Source organism: Brassica napus, chromosome A9 (assembly GCF_020379485.1).
Source record: "Brassica napus cultivar Da-Ae chromosome A9, Da-Ae, whole genome shotgun sequence".
Classification (NCBI taxonomy): Eukaryota; Viridiplantae; Streptophyta; class Magnoliopsida; order Brassicales; family Brassicaceae; genus Brassica; species Brassica napus.
In genome coordinates this window covers 14,499,231-14,516,998 of record NC_063442.1, presented here as the reverse complement: position 1 = coordinate 14,516,998, position 17,768 = coordinate 14,499,231, and the positions used below count along the sequence as shown (strand labels likewise).

General features: G+C 35.3%; 3 protein-coding genes across 3 annotated transcripts; 1 reads left to right on the top strand and 2 right to left on the bottom strand.

The window, feature by feature from the left end:
• Positions 1 to 11: 11 nt before the first annotated feature.
• Positions 12 to 9,974, top strand: LOC106364430 (ABC transporter B family member 7). The gene is made up of 11 exons (XM_048740667.1): positions 12 to 4,918; positions 5,635 to 5,689; positions 5,763 to 5,938; positions 6,026 to 6,567; positions 6,642 to 7,167; positions 7,242 to 7,515; positions 7,589 to 8,165; positions 8,334 to 8,562; positions 8,637 to 8,903; positions 8,982 to 9,245; positions 9,323 to 9,974. The coding sequence occupies exons 1-11, from the start codon at positions 4,688 to 4,690 to the stop codon at positions 9,965 to 9,967; spliced, it is 3,786 nt and encodes a 1,261-aa protein (XP_048596624.1). The 5' UTR covers positions 12 to 4,687; the 3' UTR covers positions 9,968 to 9,974.
• A 103-nt stretch (positions 9,975 to 10,077) lies between these two features.
• On the bottom strand, positions 10,078 to 11,674 carry BNAA09G18040D (membrane protein PM19L). Its single transcript, XM_013804012.3, has 4 exons — positions 11,449 to 11,674; positions 10,751 to 10,970; positions 10,563 to 10,608; positions 10,078 to 10,310 (listed from the first exon to the last, which is right to left on the bottom strand). The coding sequence occupies exons 1-4, from the start codon at positions 11,573 to 11,575 to the stop codon at positions 10,230 to 10,232; spliced, it is 474 nt and encodes a 157-aa protein (XP_013659466.1). The 5' UTR covers positions 11,576 to 11,674; the 3' UTR covers positions 10,078 to 10,229.
• Positions 11,675 to 11,994: 320 nt separating this feature from the next.
• On the bottom strand, positions 11,995 to 17,501 carry LOC106366829 (disease resistance protein RPS6-like). Its single transcript, XM_022692763.2, has 5 exons — positions 16,077 to 17,501; positions 15,644 to 15,952; positions 15,118 to 15,525; positions 13,264 to 14,323; positions 11,995 to 13,141 (listed from the first exon to the last, which is right to left on the bottom strand). Exons 1-5 carry the CDS (start codon positions 17,211 to 17,213, stop codon positions 13,005 to 13,007), a joined length of 3,051 nt encoding a protein of 1,016 aa, XP_022548484.2. The 5' UTR covers positions 17,214 to 17,501; the 3' UTR covers positions 11,995 to 13,004.
• Between the last annotated feature and the right edge of the window lie 267 nt (positions 17,502 to 17,768).

The following is a 17,768-nucleotide window of genomic DNA, read 5'->3' as shown; positions in this document are numbered from 1 at the left end:
CGTTATTTGGCCTAATTTCCCATTTATATATGGGATAAGAGATTCAACAATAACAAAGAAAGTAGAGAGAAAGTAGATCTCCGGCGGACTGTCGGCACGTGAGCGTGCGTGCCGTCGCCGGAGATCGTCATCCTTAAGATAAAAGTGTCCGTTTGTGTCTCACTTTCAGTTCTTACGACATCCACCTTGCCTGAGTTCTGGCCAGCCACCTCTTGTGGGTTTCTGTAACTGGAGTGAAGACGCGGAGGTTTGGAAGGAGTGAAGAAGTGAAGATGAGTGTGGTTTTGGTTCCGAAAGGTGGAGGCTACGTCAGATCCACTGCCGCCGGTTTTAATCGCTGAGAGGCAGAAGTTCCTTCAACTTTGCCGTCGTCGGCTCAAGGTGAAGGCTCCGTCAGCCTTACGTCGCCGGCTTCAGATTTTCTGAGTTTGTTTTGTTTGTTTCGAGTTTGGGTTATGGTCATGGAGAGGAAGAGGTTCTCGGCTTGTGATCTCTAGGGTTATGAAGCTTCGCCGTCGGATGAGCTCTCTTCAGAGGGATGATGCTCTCCGTCAACGTTTCAGGAAGGTGAAGAAGAGATTTGGTTTCGGTGGAGGCTTGAAGGGATAATGAGCTCCGGCGAAACGAGGGTTTAGTGGTTTCGGTACGGCGGCTCGGTGAGGCGGAGTCGGTCGGGTCGAGGCGGAGCGATGCGTGGCGCACTGACGGTCAGGATCTCCACACGTGTCTCGCGTCAGCCTCCTCGACGCACGCGTACCCGAGCCTGTCGGTGCTGGGTTCGAGGGTTTGGGCTTTGTGCCGTTTTAGCTTATTGGGCTTCGGTTTTTGGTTGGTTTTGTTAGCCCGGTAGTATTGTGGGCTTTTGTATCTGGGTTTCGGCCGTTAGGCTTGGCCCGTTCTCTTTAATAAAACAAAAATTTGATGGAAAAAAAAAGAGATTCAACAGTTGGTGAGACAGATGTAAAAGCCAATAGCATTGGTGACTCTTCTTCTTCCAGGGTATAGCAATTCTCAAGAGAATTTTGATTTTAAGACTAAGAAAACAAAAATTAAAAATGTACATACATCACTATTATAAATGTATCTTTGTAATTATATTCTTTAAAATTCTTTAAAAATGTACTAAGTGGGTAAAATATATCCTGTAAAATATTTCATTCCTTAAAGATATATATTTTTAGTGTTTTTACGGATATTAAAAAAACACATTAAATCACTATTTTAAATGTATCTTTTGTAATTCAATTTTTAATAACTTTTAATCAATAGTAATTCAATAAAATTCAATTTTTTTTTTAAGTTTACAATTTCTCCTACAAAACGTAAGCATATATTTTTATGAACTAAATTATTTTTCTAAAACATCTATCTTACTGGAACGGATCTAGTATGTATTAATGGTCAGTACATCTCTGTATCTACATATGTGTAGTAGTATTTTTTTTGGTTATCATAAAAATATATATTTTTAATTATAATCAAAAGAATTATTCAGTTTTATATTTTACATATAAAATATATAGATCTCTTATATAAAGCATTTAAAAAATAAAATAAAGCAGATATATATATATATATATATATATATATTTTTTTTTTATAAATTTTATAGTATATTGCATAAACTAAGTTTTAAATTTATATTATATTATACAACCATATAATATAATTCAAGTTTATCTTTCAAATGAGACAATACTTTGTTGTGGCATATTTAAGAAATATAGAACATAAATTTAACTTTCCAATTTCTCTCCTCTCTCATTTGTGCTACTTTGATATTGTAAGAACATCTCAAAAGATATTTTATTTTCAAGTTTGTGAATACTACATAATTAATACTAAATTACAAGTGAAATACCACACTATTCCAAATAAAACTATTTTCGTAATACTCTCATATATGATCAACTCGTGAATTTGATAAGTCTCTTTTGTAATATTGTTGTTGTGTAAATCCAGTTTTAAAATATTTAAAATATTTTAAATTTTTATTTAATTTTATGTGTAGAAGTTAAATTTATAAAAAAAAATTTGAAATATTTGTGAGTGAAGATTTTTTAAGGAGTAAAACGATAACGACAAAATATTTAAAAATTATAAATGTGATATATAATTGTAATGACCAAAATGCAAAATACAAAAAATTAAGAGTGTAGAAAGATTTTCTCTACAATTCATAGCATTTTGTTTTACCGTAGAGTTGTGTGATCATTCTTATTCACACATTTTATTTTGCGAGGCTTAAATATTGATGTATAAAAAAATGACTTTAAAAATCACGAGGTGGTAGTCTATGATTACATTTATGAAACCAGAACGATTGAGTTCATAAGAACTTTATTGAAAGATAGAAATAACTCATAAAACTTTATTCTTAAACAAAGAAATTAAAGGAAATAACTTTAGGTTTGTCACCAAGAAAAACAAGATTGTATTTGATTCATAAAATGAGACTGAAACAGGCTGCAACTATTGCAGCCAAGGTTGCATTCATCAACACATCTAACGATATATATATAGCTAAGAAACCCTAGTTACATGCTCATTAAGACTTCTTGTTGGATCATAAGATGGGCTTCAGTGTGGGCTTCAATTTCCTCCTGCAAACTTGGCATCGGGTGGTGAATCAAGCAGTTGAGACAAGTTTGAAGATGCAGATAGAGCTGGTTTTGAAAGGAACATAAGTAGTTGAAGGTCTATAGGAAATAGGTAGATGATTATTCAGCTTGGAGAGTGACATAAGTATGAGAACATATTCAGATTATTTTGACCTATTTGTCTCACAATAGATTGGGGATTTTTTGTCATCCTCCTAACTCGACTAAGCTATCTCACGACCAAAGAGAAATCTATTCTACAACAGCCTAAACCTCAACTCTCTATTTCCTATCAATCGTGAGAAGAAACATGACATGTGACTTGGAGAAACCACTAGTTCTGTTTGAAAAGTCATTATCCTCTTCGAACAGCTTGGCCAGCCTCACCAATACACCAACTTTTCTTTACCAATGCGTGTCTCTTCTCTGACTTCATCACTGCCGAAAAGATTTCAAAAACATGACTGGATTTTATCAGACAGAGTAAACTAAGGCTTGAAGATGAACAGAATAATCCTATGAACCGTCTATGAAGAAGGAGAGCTTGAAAAATGGAAAAAGTCTCCTCCTTTCTTTGGATTTCGAGTTCAGGAACCAAACTCCATTGAAAGTGACAACGAAGCTGACTTGATAAGTTTAGCAGAAGTTCTGAAAGAGGAATAATATCCATGAACCGACTAAAGCTCTGATACCATGATAACATTTATGAAACTAGAAAGATTGAGCTCATAAGAGCTTTATTGAAAGATAAAATAGCTTGTAAAACGTTATTCATAAACAAAGAAACAAAATGAAAGAGCTTTAAATTTGTCACCAAAATAAACAAAATTGTATTTGATTCATAAAATGAGATTGAAAGAGGTTGTACTATGGCAGCCAAGGTTACATTCATCAACACATCTAACGACATATACATAGTTAAGAAACTCTAGTTACATGCTCATTAAGACTTCTTGTTAGATCATAAGATAGGCTTCAGTGTGGGCTTCAATAGTCTAGAGACAGTTCGAAAGCACCCCACTACGCTTCAATTTGTAACCACATGGACATGAAACCATTTTATAGGTCTCATTTGAAAATTTGGAGTGTGAATCCGTTCGTAGATCGCAACATTCCTTTAAAATAGTTAGGGTCTTTCCATAGGCTTGGGATATTTCCAAGTTTTATTTAAAAAACGAAAATATGTGGGCGGTGACTATGTTGTATAAAAATATTGTCAGTATGGTATAAGTATATAACGTATTTGTTAGATGTATGTATGGATTTTTTTTTAAACTAATCTTGAATGTTAACAATTGTTTTATAAAGCAACATATGAACGATACATATACCAGTTGACTGGGTACATGTAACTCATTTCATACAAAGCATCAGTACTAAAACCAATAATGCCCATTGCCCATAATAGATAGTGCAAATTATTGTTGACAAAAAAAATGATCGTGCAAATTATTCTAACTCTGTTAGCTGGGTATATGTTCTCCAATCCATCGGTCTCCTCAGGCCTTTATTTCTTTGTTTAAACCTGGCGTAACTATACCTTTTTGCTTTTTTTCAGTTGGGATTAGCGGTCATCATATTCCAAATCATATGTATTGGGCTGCCTAAAGCAAAAGAAACTATAAGTCTATATAACCCGTTTTTGATGAGATTTAGCCCAAGGTCTAATGCATGATTTTCAAAGGAAGGTAGATTTACCATGTAATAATGGCAGTCGTAGTTAAAGTTCAAAAAAAAAAAAAAAAATGGCAGTCGTAATGTACATATGAGACAATTCCCTTCATTATAAGTACTTAGATCATGCCTTGTAAAATAAAACGAAAAGGTAGATCATGCAAAAAAGGATAGAATAAATTATAAGGACTACCAAAGTCCAAAGGATTCAAAAGCATTTGAATAAATACAAACTTAAATGGACAAAGTACCTTGAGAAGGCAATGTTGAATTTTGTTCCTTTTGGTCTCACTCATTGTAACCGGCCAGATGAACCGAGTTTATAAAGTCCAAAGAGTAACATCTGACTCGTATAATTCCAATAGTTTTTCTTTTGGGTTACATTCTCTTTTTTTATCCCCCTTAAGAAACCAATGGAGGAGAAAGCGAAGAGGATCACGAATGGAGACGGAGGCAATCAGAAAGTAGCGTTTTACAAGCTTTTAACGTTTGCAGATCGATACGACATCATTTTAATGGCTGTTGGGACTATCTCCGCCATGGCCAACGGCCTAGCTCAGCCGATTATGTCAGTACTCATAGGCAAAATCATTAACGTCTTTGGCTTCTCTGATCACGATCACATGGTTAAAGAAGTCTCCAAGGTTAGGATCTCAAATGATTTATGACATTTTATAGTTGTTATTACTGATATCAGTTCAAGGGTTTTTGAGGATTTCACTGTATGGATTTTGATTTTTCCTAATTGTAGTTTTAGCTGGTCCTTTTACACAGAAAAGAGGAAACAGCATAGCATAAATTTAAGAGTTGTCCTTCACAACAAACTGATTTTTATTTTTTGTAAAAAAATTGATGTCTGGTTAAGATTATTATTATTATTGTTATAATATTTAGATGTATTATTTGGTTTTATAATCTTAAAAGGGGAAAAATCCAAAAGACTTTATTTGTTACGTTTATTACATAAATCGTCAGATTGACCACGGTTTATTGACCAAATGTATTTCTTCTACTTTGATCTTTAATTCTTAAATTGTAAAGAGATATTCTTTTTTTTCTTTCTCAATTTTTACACTATTTTACATTTTCTTCACAGAAATATAAAATTTGGTGCATACCTTATAAAATTTGGTGCATATGCATGAAAAGGTTCAATAGTTCTTTAATGTGATTATTATTAACTGGAAACAATTCATAGTTTCGTTTTACTTTGTTCCTCTTTTCTACTTTCTTTAATTGAAATGAAAATTTACTTCCTCATTTGTGTCTTGAGTACAAAATGGAAAACTAAAATTTGATTTTTATCATATGCACGAATTGTAAATTTAAATCTCAACTGCTTGCTGTTAATTAATCTCAGGTTGCTGTGAGGTTTCTTTACCTTGCAGTCTACGCGTGCCTTGTGTCTTTCCTGCGTAAGCCAAAACTCTGTTTTCCTTCTTTTAGCTTGACCTAACTTGTTCACAAAGCCTTTTCGTTCTTTCGCAGAGGTCTCATGTTGGATGGTAACTGGGGAGCGTCAGTCCGCCAGAATTCGAGGGCTATACCTCAAAACAATATTAAGACAAGATATTGGCTTTTTTGACACCGAGACAAACACCGGTGAAGTCATCGGAAGAATGTCCGGGGACACCATTCTTATTCAAGAGTCCATGGGAGAAAAGGTTTTGATAAATTTTTATATCTCGGCTGTTTCTTGCGATACAAGTTGGTGAATATTCTTTTTTTTTCTATGATTTCAAAATTTTCAGGTTGGGAAATTTATACAGCTAATATCAACATTCTTTGGTGGAATCACAGTCGCTTGTATAATTGGCAGACGCCTCACAGTAGCTCTTATTCCATGCATTCCATTGATCGTGGCCACTGGTGGTGCAATGGCCTTGATCATGTCCAAAATGGCTGGTCGTGGCCAACTCGCTTATGCGGAAGCTGAAAATGTAATAGAACAAGCTGTTGGGTCGATTAGAACAGTAAGTTTTCGCGCAGTCCGAAATTCTTTTTTTTTAGATAATCACATACATTCATATCACACATTTTTGATGTTTTGTCAGGTAGTGGCATTCACCGGAGAGAAACAAGCAACCCAAAAATATGAGAAGAAGCTCGAGATTGCCTATAAATCTATGGTTCAACAAGGGCTCTTCTCGGGTCTAGGCCTTGGAGTAATGATGGTTGTAAGTTATTGTACATATGGTATTGCCATTTGGTACGGTGCTTGGCTGATAATGGAGAAGGGATATACTGGAGGTCAAGTCATGAACGTGATTTTCGCAATTTTGAGTGGAGGAATGTGAGTATAACGATTACATGCTCTCATAATTTTTTTGTGATACTGAAAATCCTAATTTTCTTACACATTCTCAGGTCGTTGGGGCAGACATTACCTTCTCTTAACGCTTTCGCGGCCGGACAAGCCGCAGCCTACAAAATGTTTGAGACTATAAGAACAAAACCAAAGATAGATATTTATAGCATGAGTGGTAAGGTTTTGAACGAGATTAAAGGAGACATTGAGCTAAAAGACGTGTATTTTCGATATCCAGCAAGACCTGACGTGCAGATCTTTGCTGGATTTTCGCTGGTTGTACCAAATGGCACAACCGTGGCTTTGGTTGGGCAGAGTGGAAGTGGAAAATCAACAGTGATCAGTCTGATTGAGAGGTTCTATGATCCGGAATCAGGAGAAGTTTTAATTGATGGAATTGATTTAAAGAAGCTTCAGTTAAGATGGATCAGAAGCAAGATTGGTTTAGTAAGCCAAGAGCCTATACTTTTCGCAACCACAATCAGGGAGAACATTGTTTATGGGAAAGAAGATGCATCCGATGAAGAAATTAGAACCGCGGTTAAGCTGGCCAGTGCTACTAGGTTTGTCGACAAACTGCCGCAGGTACTTAAACTTTAGGTGTAACGATTTCGACCAATAAACCGAGTTTACATTTCTTAATTCTCTATATTTTTCAGGGGTTGGACACAATGGTAGGAGATCACGGGACACAATTATCTGGTGGACAGAAGCAGAGGCTCGCGATTGCTAGGGCCATATTGAAAAACCCTAAAATCTTGCTTCTTGATGAAGCAACAAGTGCTTTAGATGCGGAATCAGAACGAACAGTTCAGGGCGCTCTTGTTAAGCTAATGTCAAGCCGGACAACCATCGTGGTGGCTCATCGGCTTACCACTATTAGAACTGCGAACATGATCGCCGTTGTGCAGCAGGGCAAAATCATCGAGAAAGGTTAGGGTTTGTCTAGTAGCGTGCAACACAAGTAATCAGTTTTTATTTGTATATTAACAGAAGTTGTAATCAGGAACTCACGAGGAGATGATTCAAGATCCCGAGGGAGCGTATTCACAGCTTGTTAGTCTACAAGAAGTATCAAAGAAAGAAGGAGTCGAGGAATCGGAGCCGCATGAGACGGTATCCGTTAGTCACAACCAAACTGATTTTGATTTACCGAGACCGGTTAATTTGAACCAAACCGAAGAAATCCACGAGAATAACTCTTCCAACGAAAACAAAACGTCCAAGAAACGCAAGAAAGTATCGTTGAGACGGCTTGCTCACCTCAACAAACCAGAGATTCCAGTTTTGTTGGCCGGTTCATTGGCTGCAGTGGTTCACGGTATTGTGTACCCGGTCCAAGGGTTGCTTATGTCTAGCACCATCAAGATATTCTTCGAGCCTTCAGATCAACTACGTAAAGATTCACATTTCTGGGCTATCATCTTCGTCTTGCTCGGTTTAACGGATCTGATCGTGGTTCCGTTTCAAAACTATCTGTTCGCTATAGCTGGAGGAAGACTTATCAAACGCATTAGATCATTATCTTTTGATAAAGTTATTCACCAGGAGATTAGTTGGTTCGATAATACCGCAAATTCTAGGTAATATAACCATGATGCATCATCATTCTCTTATGTTATTTTTGTTTCGCTAACAATAACTAAACAACTCTATATCTAAATAATTCTGAACTAGTCACCAATTAATTTTTTAATACTTAGTTTTTCTTTTCTTACGTTAATTTTTTAATATTTCGTTTTTATTTCCAGTGGCGTGATTGGAGCAAGATTGTCTACAGATGCTGCGGCAGTGAAGAGTATAGTGGGTGATGCTTTGGCGTTGATAATGCAAAATATAGCGACTGTAGTCGCTGCATTGATTATAGCGTTTGCCGCTAATTGGATATTAGCTATAATCATCCTTCTTATGACACCAGTTATAGTCCTTCAGGGATACTTTCAGACCAAGTGTATAACCGGTTTTAGCGCAAACGCAAAAGTTAGTAGTATTCAAAAACGTTTTAATTTTAATTTCCAGGTTAACCTAGTCTAATCCGGTTTACTTCGGTTCAGGAAAAATACGAAGAAGCAAGTCAGGTGGCAAGTGATGCGGTGAGCAGCATAAGAACGGTTGCATCATTATGCGCAGAGGATAAAGTGATGGATCTGTACCAACAGAAATGCGAGGCACCAAAGAAACAAGGTGTCCGGTTAGGACTTGTGAGCGGTTCAGGCTACGGTATCTCATTCTTGGCTCTCTACTGCATCAACTCCTTATGTTTTTACGTTGGTTCCTGGTTGATTCAGAAGAGGATGGCCACGTTTGGAGAATTCTTTCAGGTATAAAAGAGTGAGACATTATCCGGTTCGGTTTAGATATGATTTGTTTGTAATATTTAAGTGGTTATAACGTTTCAGGTTTTCTTTGCGTTAACTATGACCGCACTAGCAGTGTCTCAAACGAGTGCTATGGCACCTGATAGAAACAAAGCCAAAGACTCTGCTGCTTCTATTTTCGAGATACTTGATAGTAAACCGAAAATTGATTCGAGTTCCAACAAGGGGACAGTGTTACCAATTGTGCACGGTCATATCGAGTTTCAACACGTCAGTTTCCGGTATCCGACACGACCAGATATTCAGATTTTTAGTGACTTATGCTTAACTATCTCCTTTGGACAGGTAACAAACATGTTAATAGGATATTTCCGGTTTGACTATACCAAAATGATATAACCGGTTAACGATTTGGTTTTCAGACCGTGGCATTGGTTGGAGAGAGCGGGAGTGGGAAATCTACGGTGATAAGCTTAATCGAGAGATTCTACGATCCAGATTCAGGCAACATTCTCTTGGATCAAGTTGATGTTCGAACATTGAAACTGAGTTGGTTAAGGCAACAGATGGGTTTGGTTAGTCAAGAACCGGTTTTATTCAACGAGACGATCAGATCAAACATAGCTTATGGAAAAACCGGTGAAGCCACAGAGGAAGAGATCATAACCGCGGCCAAAGCAGCTAATGCGCATAACTTCATAAGCACGTTACCGCAAGGCTACGAAACTTCGGTAGGTGAACGCGGTGTACAGTTATCCGGTGGTCAGAAACAGAGGATCGCCATAGCTAGGGCTATTCTCAAGGATCCTATGGTTTTGTTGCTTGACGAAGCAACAAGCGCGTTAGATGCGGAGTCTGAGCGGGTGGTGCAGGATGCGCTTGACCGCGTGATGGTGAACCGGACCACGGTTGTGGTGGCTCACCAGCTCGCTACGATTAAGAACGCGGATGTTATTGCGGTTGTGAAGGACGGTGTGATCGCGGAGAGAGGAAGACATGAAACGTTAATGGAGATATCAGGTGGTGCTTATGCTTCGCTTGTAGCTTTTCACATAAGTGCGAATTGAAAAAACGTTTTTGTTTTGTAATGATCTTAAAAACTTTTACTTACTTTGTAATTTTCTAGCGCGCATTATTTTTGTAAGCATCCCATGCCTGGAATTCAAATTTCTTTTTATTAATGTTGAAAATTAGAGTATATATTTTATTGGAAATTCAATAAATAATACAAACCACACAAATACACATCTGGAATTAAGCAAATTAGATAAGAAAATATAAATTACAAAACAAATAAATAAGAAGAAATAAATCAGTTTTTCTCTCGATTTATTTTCGAGTTACATATATAGCAGCAATATAGATAAGTTGTGTTGCCGAAAGAATGATTAAAAATGCCTCCATTGTCCTCTGCCAAAAACAAATTCAAATGAAATTAAGGCTCTTTAGTTAGTTAAAGTATTTTATGGTCATAAACTGAAGTATTTTATGGTCATAAACTGAAGTATTTAAATAAACTTTTTTGTTATCCTCATCTAAGTAACTACTCTTATGACAAACGATATTTAATTAAAATAACTACACTTTATGTCAAAGATATTTAAATAACTAATATACAGTATATATTTATACAGATTATTATAGCAAAGACAATTTGCTTACCAGACGGGCATTTCTCATTCCAAGTTCAATTTCCTTGCAGCCAAATCTGCACAAGAACATTCAAGAAACAGAAAAAATAATAAACTATAATTGGATTTTTATCTTTGGCGTCTTAAAAGGTAAAGAATTGTAGGAAATAAAATGATTGAATTTTTTTGTCAAAAGTGTTGTTTTGATTGATGTCTTACCCCATGGCTAAAACTGTGAGCGACCAAGCAATGGTGGCGGCAGAGACAGCTGCCGGAAGACTCGCTGTAGTGGATGACTGGATATGACTGACACCGGTGATAACAGAGGCAGCTCCAGCAACTCCGGCAATTAAGGAAAACATCACAAAGAATCCGGTGGCCGCATTACCCATCGGAAAATATATTGGCGAGAAATGAGCGGGAAGACTGTAATCCGCACCTTTAATTTTTGGAAAAAGAAACTTGAGATGCTTAGTTCAAACCATCATCAAATATTTTTCAAAAGATTGGTTTAGATTTATATTTAAGAAAGATTACATATTCATCTTTTCAGAAAAAAATATATTACATATTCATTTATCAGGCAAATTTTAGAAACTTGCTTTACTTGAGGTAAGGATTCATACTATTGATATTTAAAGCTAGACACTAAAAATCTAAATCGATGAAGTACATAAATATTATTCACACAGTTCGTCAGGAACACAGAACCAAGCTTGGATTAACTACCAAATTGTTACATTTCAAGTTTTTATTTTTTGTTCAGTTTTGTTGTGGTGTACAATTACTGACAACAAATCGTATATTTTATTTTTAGATAGAATTATTGCTTAATCATCAAAAGTATATCTTGTAAACAGTATTTTTTTTGTTTGTTTTGAAACAGTATTTTCTATTACAAAAAAAATATTATATACCAATATGGAAGCCATGGCTGATAGCTTTGTTCATGGACCATGCTCCAATTCCGAGAACAATGGCGTACATGCAGAAATTCAGGAGTAGAAGCAAAGAAGCCACTGGTTGCATTCGTTGTTCCGCCATTTTCTTCGTGTCGCCGTAGACAAGACAATCCAGAACTATGTAAATTTTTTTTTGAGGAAGATATTTGAAGTTAAGATCTTAATTGTGGAATGAATTAAGAGCTTAGATTTATATATAGGTTTTGATTAGATGGTGCTTTTCTTGTTTAAGGCTGCTTGGGTTTTCGGGATTCGTTAAGGAATTAAATACTTGTTCTTGCAGGTTGTAAAGCTGGGTTGCTGTTTTTCTTACAAAGAATCTATGTTTTGCTTCATTCACAGGGAACAACTAAATAATTTGAAAACCTTTGGAAACTTATAAAAGATTCTTTGGTTCACTTTGTTTCTTTCGTAATTTTTGTTTTGTTTTATATAGTTGTTAGACTTTATTGTATCATACATGTTCATAAATATTCATTACTCAATTCAGTATGGATACAGCTATAACATTTGCGATCCATTTCATAGACTTTTAAGAAAGAAAAAGAAAAAGAGTAAGAAACGTGTATGAGAAGTAATAACAATATGCAAAAGAACGTGTGTAAGATCATTTGAGACATGTTAAATAATGATTAAAATCGGCGGCTATAAATCTTGCTTCTCGGTTTTGTGAGAATACAGGTCAGTAACTCTTAGTCAAGCCTGCTAAAGGAGTTTCCACAAATAACTGATTTTTAAAGAATATAATATAGATATTAAAGATTGTAATTTATTCATTCATATAATCAAAATAGCTCTAAAATAAATTTTGCATCCATGGAACCTTTTCTCCAATTTTTAGCATTCTTCAAGTTTAATCTGCGGAGTTTCTCAATAAATTTAAAGTCAAATTAGATAAATGTTTTCCAGCTGAGCTGGCGCGATTGGCAAAAAGCGCATGTCGAAACTCGAAAGGGTACCCCATTCCGTAACTGTGACTTGTTTCTTTCTCTATAAACATTGTGTCATACATTTTTTCAAAAAAAAAAAAAAAAACATTGTGTCATACATACAAACTGATTTGCTCTTTTTGTATGGAATTGAACCCACAGGAAGGGCCGGTCTAACTTTTATAAAATACTTGTAATGCCTTATGCTCAAATACAAATTTATGCCCATATTCTTCATATAAATTTTTATAGTGTCCTACATACAACTAAAATTATTTTATAAAATCAGAATGCCCTCAGCAGCCGGTTCCTTTGCCTATGCCCCGGACCAGATTCAATTGCAAATACAATTTAGAAAATTCTTGATCCATGAACAACAAAGAAGTCTGGTTCGAATCAGCAAAGTTACAGTACATAAGGAGGGACATATATAGTGAAAACAAACTGACTCCTGACCCTGATATTACAAAACTTTTATTTGTCCGAAACACTATTCATACAATATCGGAATTAAGTCCCCACTGGAAAATCCATTCTCAGCACCAAACTAGTATTGCCTTTTATTTTTCATGTGCCTTTCCTTCATTCTCCACGTGCACGGCGTTTTAAAAACTGCTGCTTTGCGCCATTGAGAGCCAACGTTAAATCTTTAAAGACGTTCCGTTTGGTAGGATGTGGCAGAGCCCATCTAGCTGCACCTAACGTGGAGCTCACATTATCTGCAGAGCATTCAAGTGATCTATTATATGAATAAATTTTAGGTTGATCCTGAAAAATTAATTATGAGATACATAAATCTCGATATATAGATGCTGAAATATTCTAGATATATGTGGCTTACCAGGTTGGTTATCTGGAGATGGGCAATGATCCTCAAAGATTCGTATACCACATCCTTTGAGTATAAAAATAGAGCGGTCCTCAATGATACGGAACTCAATGCAAACTTGATTGTAATTAAGTTCGTCTGGAGTAGCATTATCTCTGTTTAGAAGGAGACGGCAGTCAAATATAAACAGATGACTACCCTTCTGATGATATGGCGTGAAGCTATGTGGCTGACCAAAGGACTGAAAGCTGTTTCCGAATCTGTCACTGAACCGGCAACATATCTGGATAACAATGTAGGGAGAAAGTGGATACAACCTAAGATCAAGTTCAACCATGGCGCAAGCTCTAAACCTGAAGAATGGTATCGCGAGAGAGTTGTGGAGTAGAGGGATGGTCAGCGAGCATCCAATAGATCGGTGAGTGAAATATGAAGGTACTTCTTCACCTGGAAATATCAGTCCCTTTAAAACCGAGAGTTCTTGAAGGAGAGCTTCTTGACTCAGTATAAAGCAGTTGACGAATTTTAGGTAGAGTTTTGGCACATATATTGATGAGGAGTCTTCCTTGGGAGCTGGTAATGTACGGTGAACGTGAACGTTGTCTGTTTCCATTACCACTGCACTTGGACTGTCACACCAGCTAGCTTTATTAGAATGTCTCCTTGAGACTGTAAAGTCAGCCTTCTCAAGCTGTTTGATTTTACAAATGTTAAGGGATACACATTTTAGCTTGAAGCATTTCCTCATATACAGAAACCTGAGCTTAGAAAAATTCTCGATCCAGGAAGGAACCTCTTCAATCCCTGTATTATTTAGATTGATTGTGGAGATGTTGGTTGAAATTTCAGGAAAACTCCGCAGCCTTGTGCATCCACTGAGATCAAGGTAATCCAGAGATTCTATGTTCATTCCAGTGGGAAGCGTCTCGAGATATATGCATTCTGTAATTCTCAACTGCTCAAGTTTATTGAGATTCTGAAATGAAGAAGGAAGCTCCACCAAACTTGTGATATTCGAGAGATACAATTTTGTCAAAAGAGGAGTCAGCGCAGTCATGAGAGCTGCGAGCGACTGAACCAAAAAATGTTCAGAATGTTAGACAAATCACCTTAAAAAGTATATGGCTAAATATTTCAAACAATTAAACCTTACTCTAACGGTCTAACCCCTTACCCCTATATATTAAAATATAAATCCTAATGAGAAATACCCTAAGATAGCACTAAAAAAGTTTTTGTCACAAATATAGACTCTAAATATTAAAAAGACAAAAATGTTTCATTAACGAGGTAAATATATATTTAATCTCCTAGGGTTAACCAATCCAAACTTTAGGATTTGGAGTTAAAAGAGAGAGATTTAGGATTAAGGTTTAAGATTTTACAAAATAAAAAATAAATATTAAAATTTAGAAAATAAAAATTTGAAAAATAGTTTCAAAAAGTATTTCGATTAACGAAATGAAAATGTGAAAAAAAAATTGAAAAACAAATATTTATAAATATTAAATTTTTTATTTGTATTTATATATCTATAATATTATAGTCTTTTACCTATTAAGTGAAATATTTTGGTCATTTTTCTCTTTAGAGTCTATTTTTGTGACAAAAACTTGAAAATGATATATCTAGGAGAATTGCTCAATCCTAATTCATAAATCATATATTAAAATATAAAATTAACTTTTTTAGTAAATGTCATTTTGGGTTTCTTTTCTCTTTGTGTATTTCATTACACTATCGTATGGTATTTCTTATATTTTTACGGGTGTCGTGTATCTATTAGTCATAAACATATATTGTCATAGCACATCACTGTCACCTAGAACCCCGTTTATCACAATGCTAGAAAATAAAGATACATACCTGCACACTTGCCCACAATCTCTCGCTCTTGATTCGTTCCATGCGAAGACTAACAAGATTCTGAAGACGCAAGTTAGAAGGGATTTCTTCAATAGCTGTTTCATTTAGATCGAGATCTGAAATGTTGGTTGATATATCAGGAAAACTGTTTAACTCGGAGCATTTCCGTAGATCTACGCTAACGAGAGATTGGAGGTTGATGCCACTTGGAAGAGTCCTTAGATTTATGCATCCTGACATTTCCAACGTCATGAGTTTATTCAGATTCCGAATAGACAAAGGAAGCTCCACCAGACTCGAGCAACCACTGAGGTTAAGTGTCTTTAGATTAGTTGCCAAAGAAAGATCTGGAATCTCTTTCAAGTTTTCAGATTCCGACAAATCCATATAGTCGAGGAATGTAAGGTTCTGAAACGCAAGTAAGTTACACATTAGGTGAAAAGAATGTCATAAAAAAAAATACATAAAAAACAAGAACAATAGTAATATATATTCTCTTTCACAAAAAAACAGATATATATATTACCCCAATTCCTTCCCACAATTTCTCAAGCTTGCTTCCTTGCATTTTGAGCTTCACGAGATACTTGGGACAAAACTTAGAAGGCATACATCTCATCGGATATCTGTCCCAACTCAATAATCTGAGTTTAGGTGGCAAATAGTCTAAGCCTTCTAGTAAGTGCAACCGGTCTTTTGTCATACTTTGGTTTGTGTAAATATTTAGAAAGCGGAGATTACGCATCCCTTTGAAGGCACTGTTATGTACATGCAGTTCATCTTTCTCATCTATCTCATCTTTATTCAGTGATATACCCAAAACATTTCTACTTCCCTGAAAAGATAATAAATGAGAAGAGACAAACTTATTAGTTTAACAAATGCCTACACTTCCAAGCCATATGGAAAATTTTGAATCTTATAGTGAGTTATATGAAGAGTGCGCGGAAAAAACTTACAATGTCCTCTTCAAGCACATTACAGATGTCCTTCGAATCCGTTAGAAATTCTCTTTCTCCAGGCTCATTTGACTGTGAACGAACGACCTCTTTACCCATTTCTTGTAGCAAAGAATGCATCACCACAGTCTGCCTTCTTATTTGTATGAGAGAGTTATCATTGAGGTTTCGAAGTCCCATGTTAACATCCAAGTCACTATCAGCTAGCAACTTCTTGATCTCAATGATACCAGCATAGTTGAAAAGACATGCGATATGACGAAATAGCGCTTTGTCCTCTTTGTTATTTAATCCATCGTAGCTGACTCTTAGTGTCTTATGGATTTTTCCATCTATACCTTTTCGAAGCCTTGACAACTGATTCAACCAATACTCTTTATCTTCCCCCCGCAAATGTGAACCCAAAACATTAAGACCTAAAGGAAGACTATCAACATGCTCTACCACTTCACAAGCAAGCTCCAGGTAACCATGAGGAGGGGAGTTTTTCCTAAATGCAGATTGACATAATATCTGGAGAGCTAGTTTCTCAGACGGGAGTTTGACTTCGTAAATATGATTGATCCCATGAGCCGTTAAAATGTGCTTATCTTTTGTAATTGCAATGATTCTGCTTCCACGTCCAAACCACTGAGCTTGACCAGCTAAAGTATCTAACACTACTTGATCATCCAAATCATCTATAATGATAAGAACTTTATGATATTTCAACCTCTCTGCTAGTGCTCCCAAATGATCAATCTTTATGTCTTTCTTATCTAAAATTTCAGATAGGAAATTTCTTTGCAAGTTCAGTTTCATGTTATAGTCATCCGGGTTGCCTCTACTATAAATTTCCATACTTTTGGATATGAAAGCTCTATCTATGAAAATACTACTTTGGAAGTGGCGACTGAGACGACTAATTAGAGCTCTTGCAATGGTAGTCTTGCCGATTCCTGAAGAACCCCATATCCCAACCATCCTCACTTCCTCACATTCCATATGCAACAATACACTCATTTTAGCGATATGATCATCAATGCCGACAAAGTCATTAAAGTCCTTGGACGTGGTTGAAAGAAATTTATTCAAAACATCATTGGCAATATGTTCAATCATTTTTGCTTCGTTGCCCCTAACAAGGACAACAAACATGAAACAAATCTTAATACTGAATTATCAAATACTGGCCATTATACCTCAAGAAGTAAAATTAAAATAAAGATTACAATTTAAAATTTAACTAAGCGTTTAGTCCGCACATACGTGCATAATCTTCTTATTAGTTTATGTCTTACTAATCTAAAATCAGCATAATAAGTTATTATTTATGTTTTCAAATAGTTAAATCAATCATCAAAGTATTTATAAGTCAAATATTTTTCATCAAAACATATACTTATTATTGTGTTAATTTTTTTAAAACACTCATATCACACAAGTAGTTTAGAAAATATCTTTATATAGATGTTTTTGCTTGACTAATATTTAATTATAAATTCTTTGGTATCTTAATTTTTTAAATTTTATGATTAAAATATTGTTTCCGGATAGAAAAAAATATGAATTATCTTATTTCTAAATATGTTTTTTGATAATTAGATTATATTATTTTATAATCAGTTATTTAATATTTAATATAACATATAAATTTAATATTATTAAAATAAAATTATATATAAAACTCATCAAGGGTATTGTTTAAATTAA

What these genes read in the sequence shown, in the direction of transcription:
- LOC106364430 (XM_048740667.1), top strand. Translation starts at nt 4,688, where the DNA reads ATGGAGGAGAAAGCGAAGAGGATCACGAATGGAGACGGAGGCAATCAG. An exon ending in TTGTCGACAAACTGCCGCAG is followed by an intron (nt 7,168 to 7,241) that starts GTACTTAAACTT and finishes TATATTTTTCAG; the next exon opens with GGGTTGGACACAATGGTAGG. An exon ending in CGTTTGGAGAATTCTTTCAG is followed by an intron (nt 8,904 to 8,981) that starts GTATAAAAGAGT and finishes ATAACGTTTCAG; the next exon opens with GTTTTCTTTGCGTTAACTAT.
- BNAA09G18040D (XM_013804012.3), bottom strand. Translation starts at nt 11,575, where the DNA reads ATGGCGGAACAACGAATGCAACCAGTGGCTTCTTTGCTTCTACTCCTG. An exon ending in CTCACAGTTTTAGCCATGGG is followed by an intron (nt 10,609 to 10,750) that starts GTAAGACATCAA and finishes GTTCTTGTGCAG; the next exon opens with ATTTGGCTGCAAGGAAATTG. An exon ending in GAATGAGAAATGCCCGTCTG is followed by an intron (nt 10,311 to 10,562) that starts GTAAGCAAATTG and finishes TGTTTTTGGCAG; the next exon opens with AGGACAATGGAGGCATTTTT.
- LOC106366829 (XM_022692763.2), bottom strand. Translation starts at nt 17,213, where the DNA reads ATGTTTGTTGTCCTTGTTAGGGGCAACGAAGCAAAAATGATTGAACAT. An exon ending in AATTGTGGGAAGGAATTGGG is followed by an intron (nt 15,526 to 15,643) that starts GTAATATATATA and finishes CTTGCGTTTCAG; the next exon opens with AACCTTACATTCCTCGACTA. An exon ending in GATTGTGGGCAAGTGTGCAG is followed by an intron (nt 14,324 to 15,117) that starts GTATGTATCTTT and finishes TTTTTGGTTCAG; the next exon opens with TCGCTCGCAGCTCTCATGAC.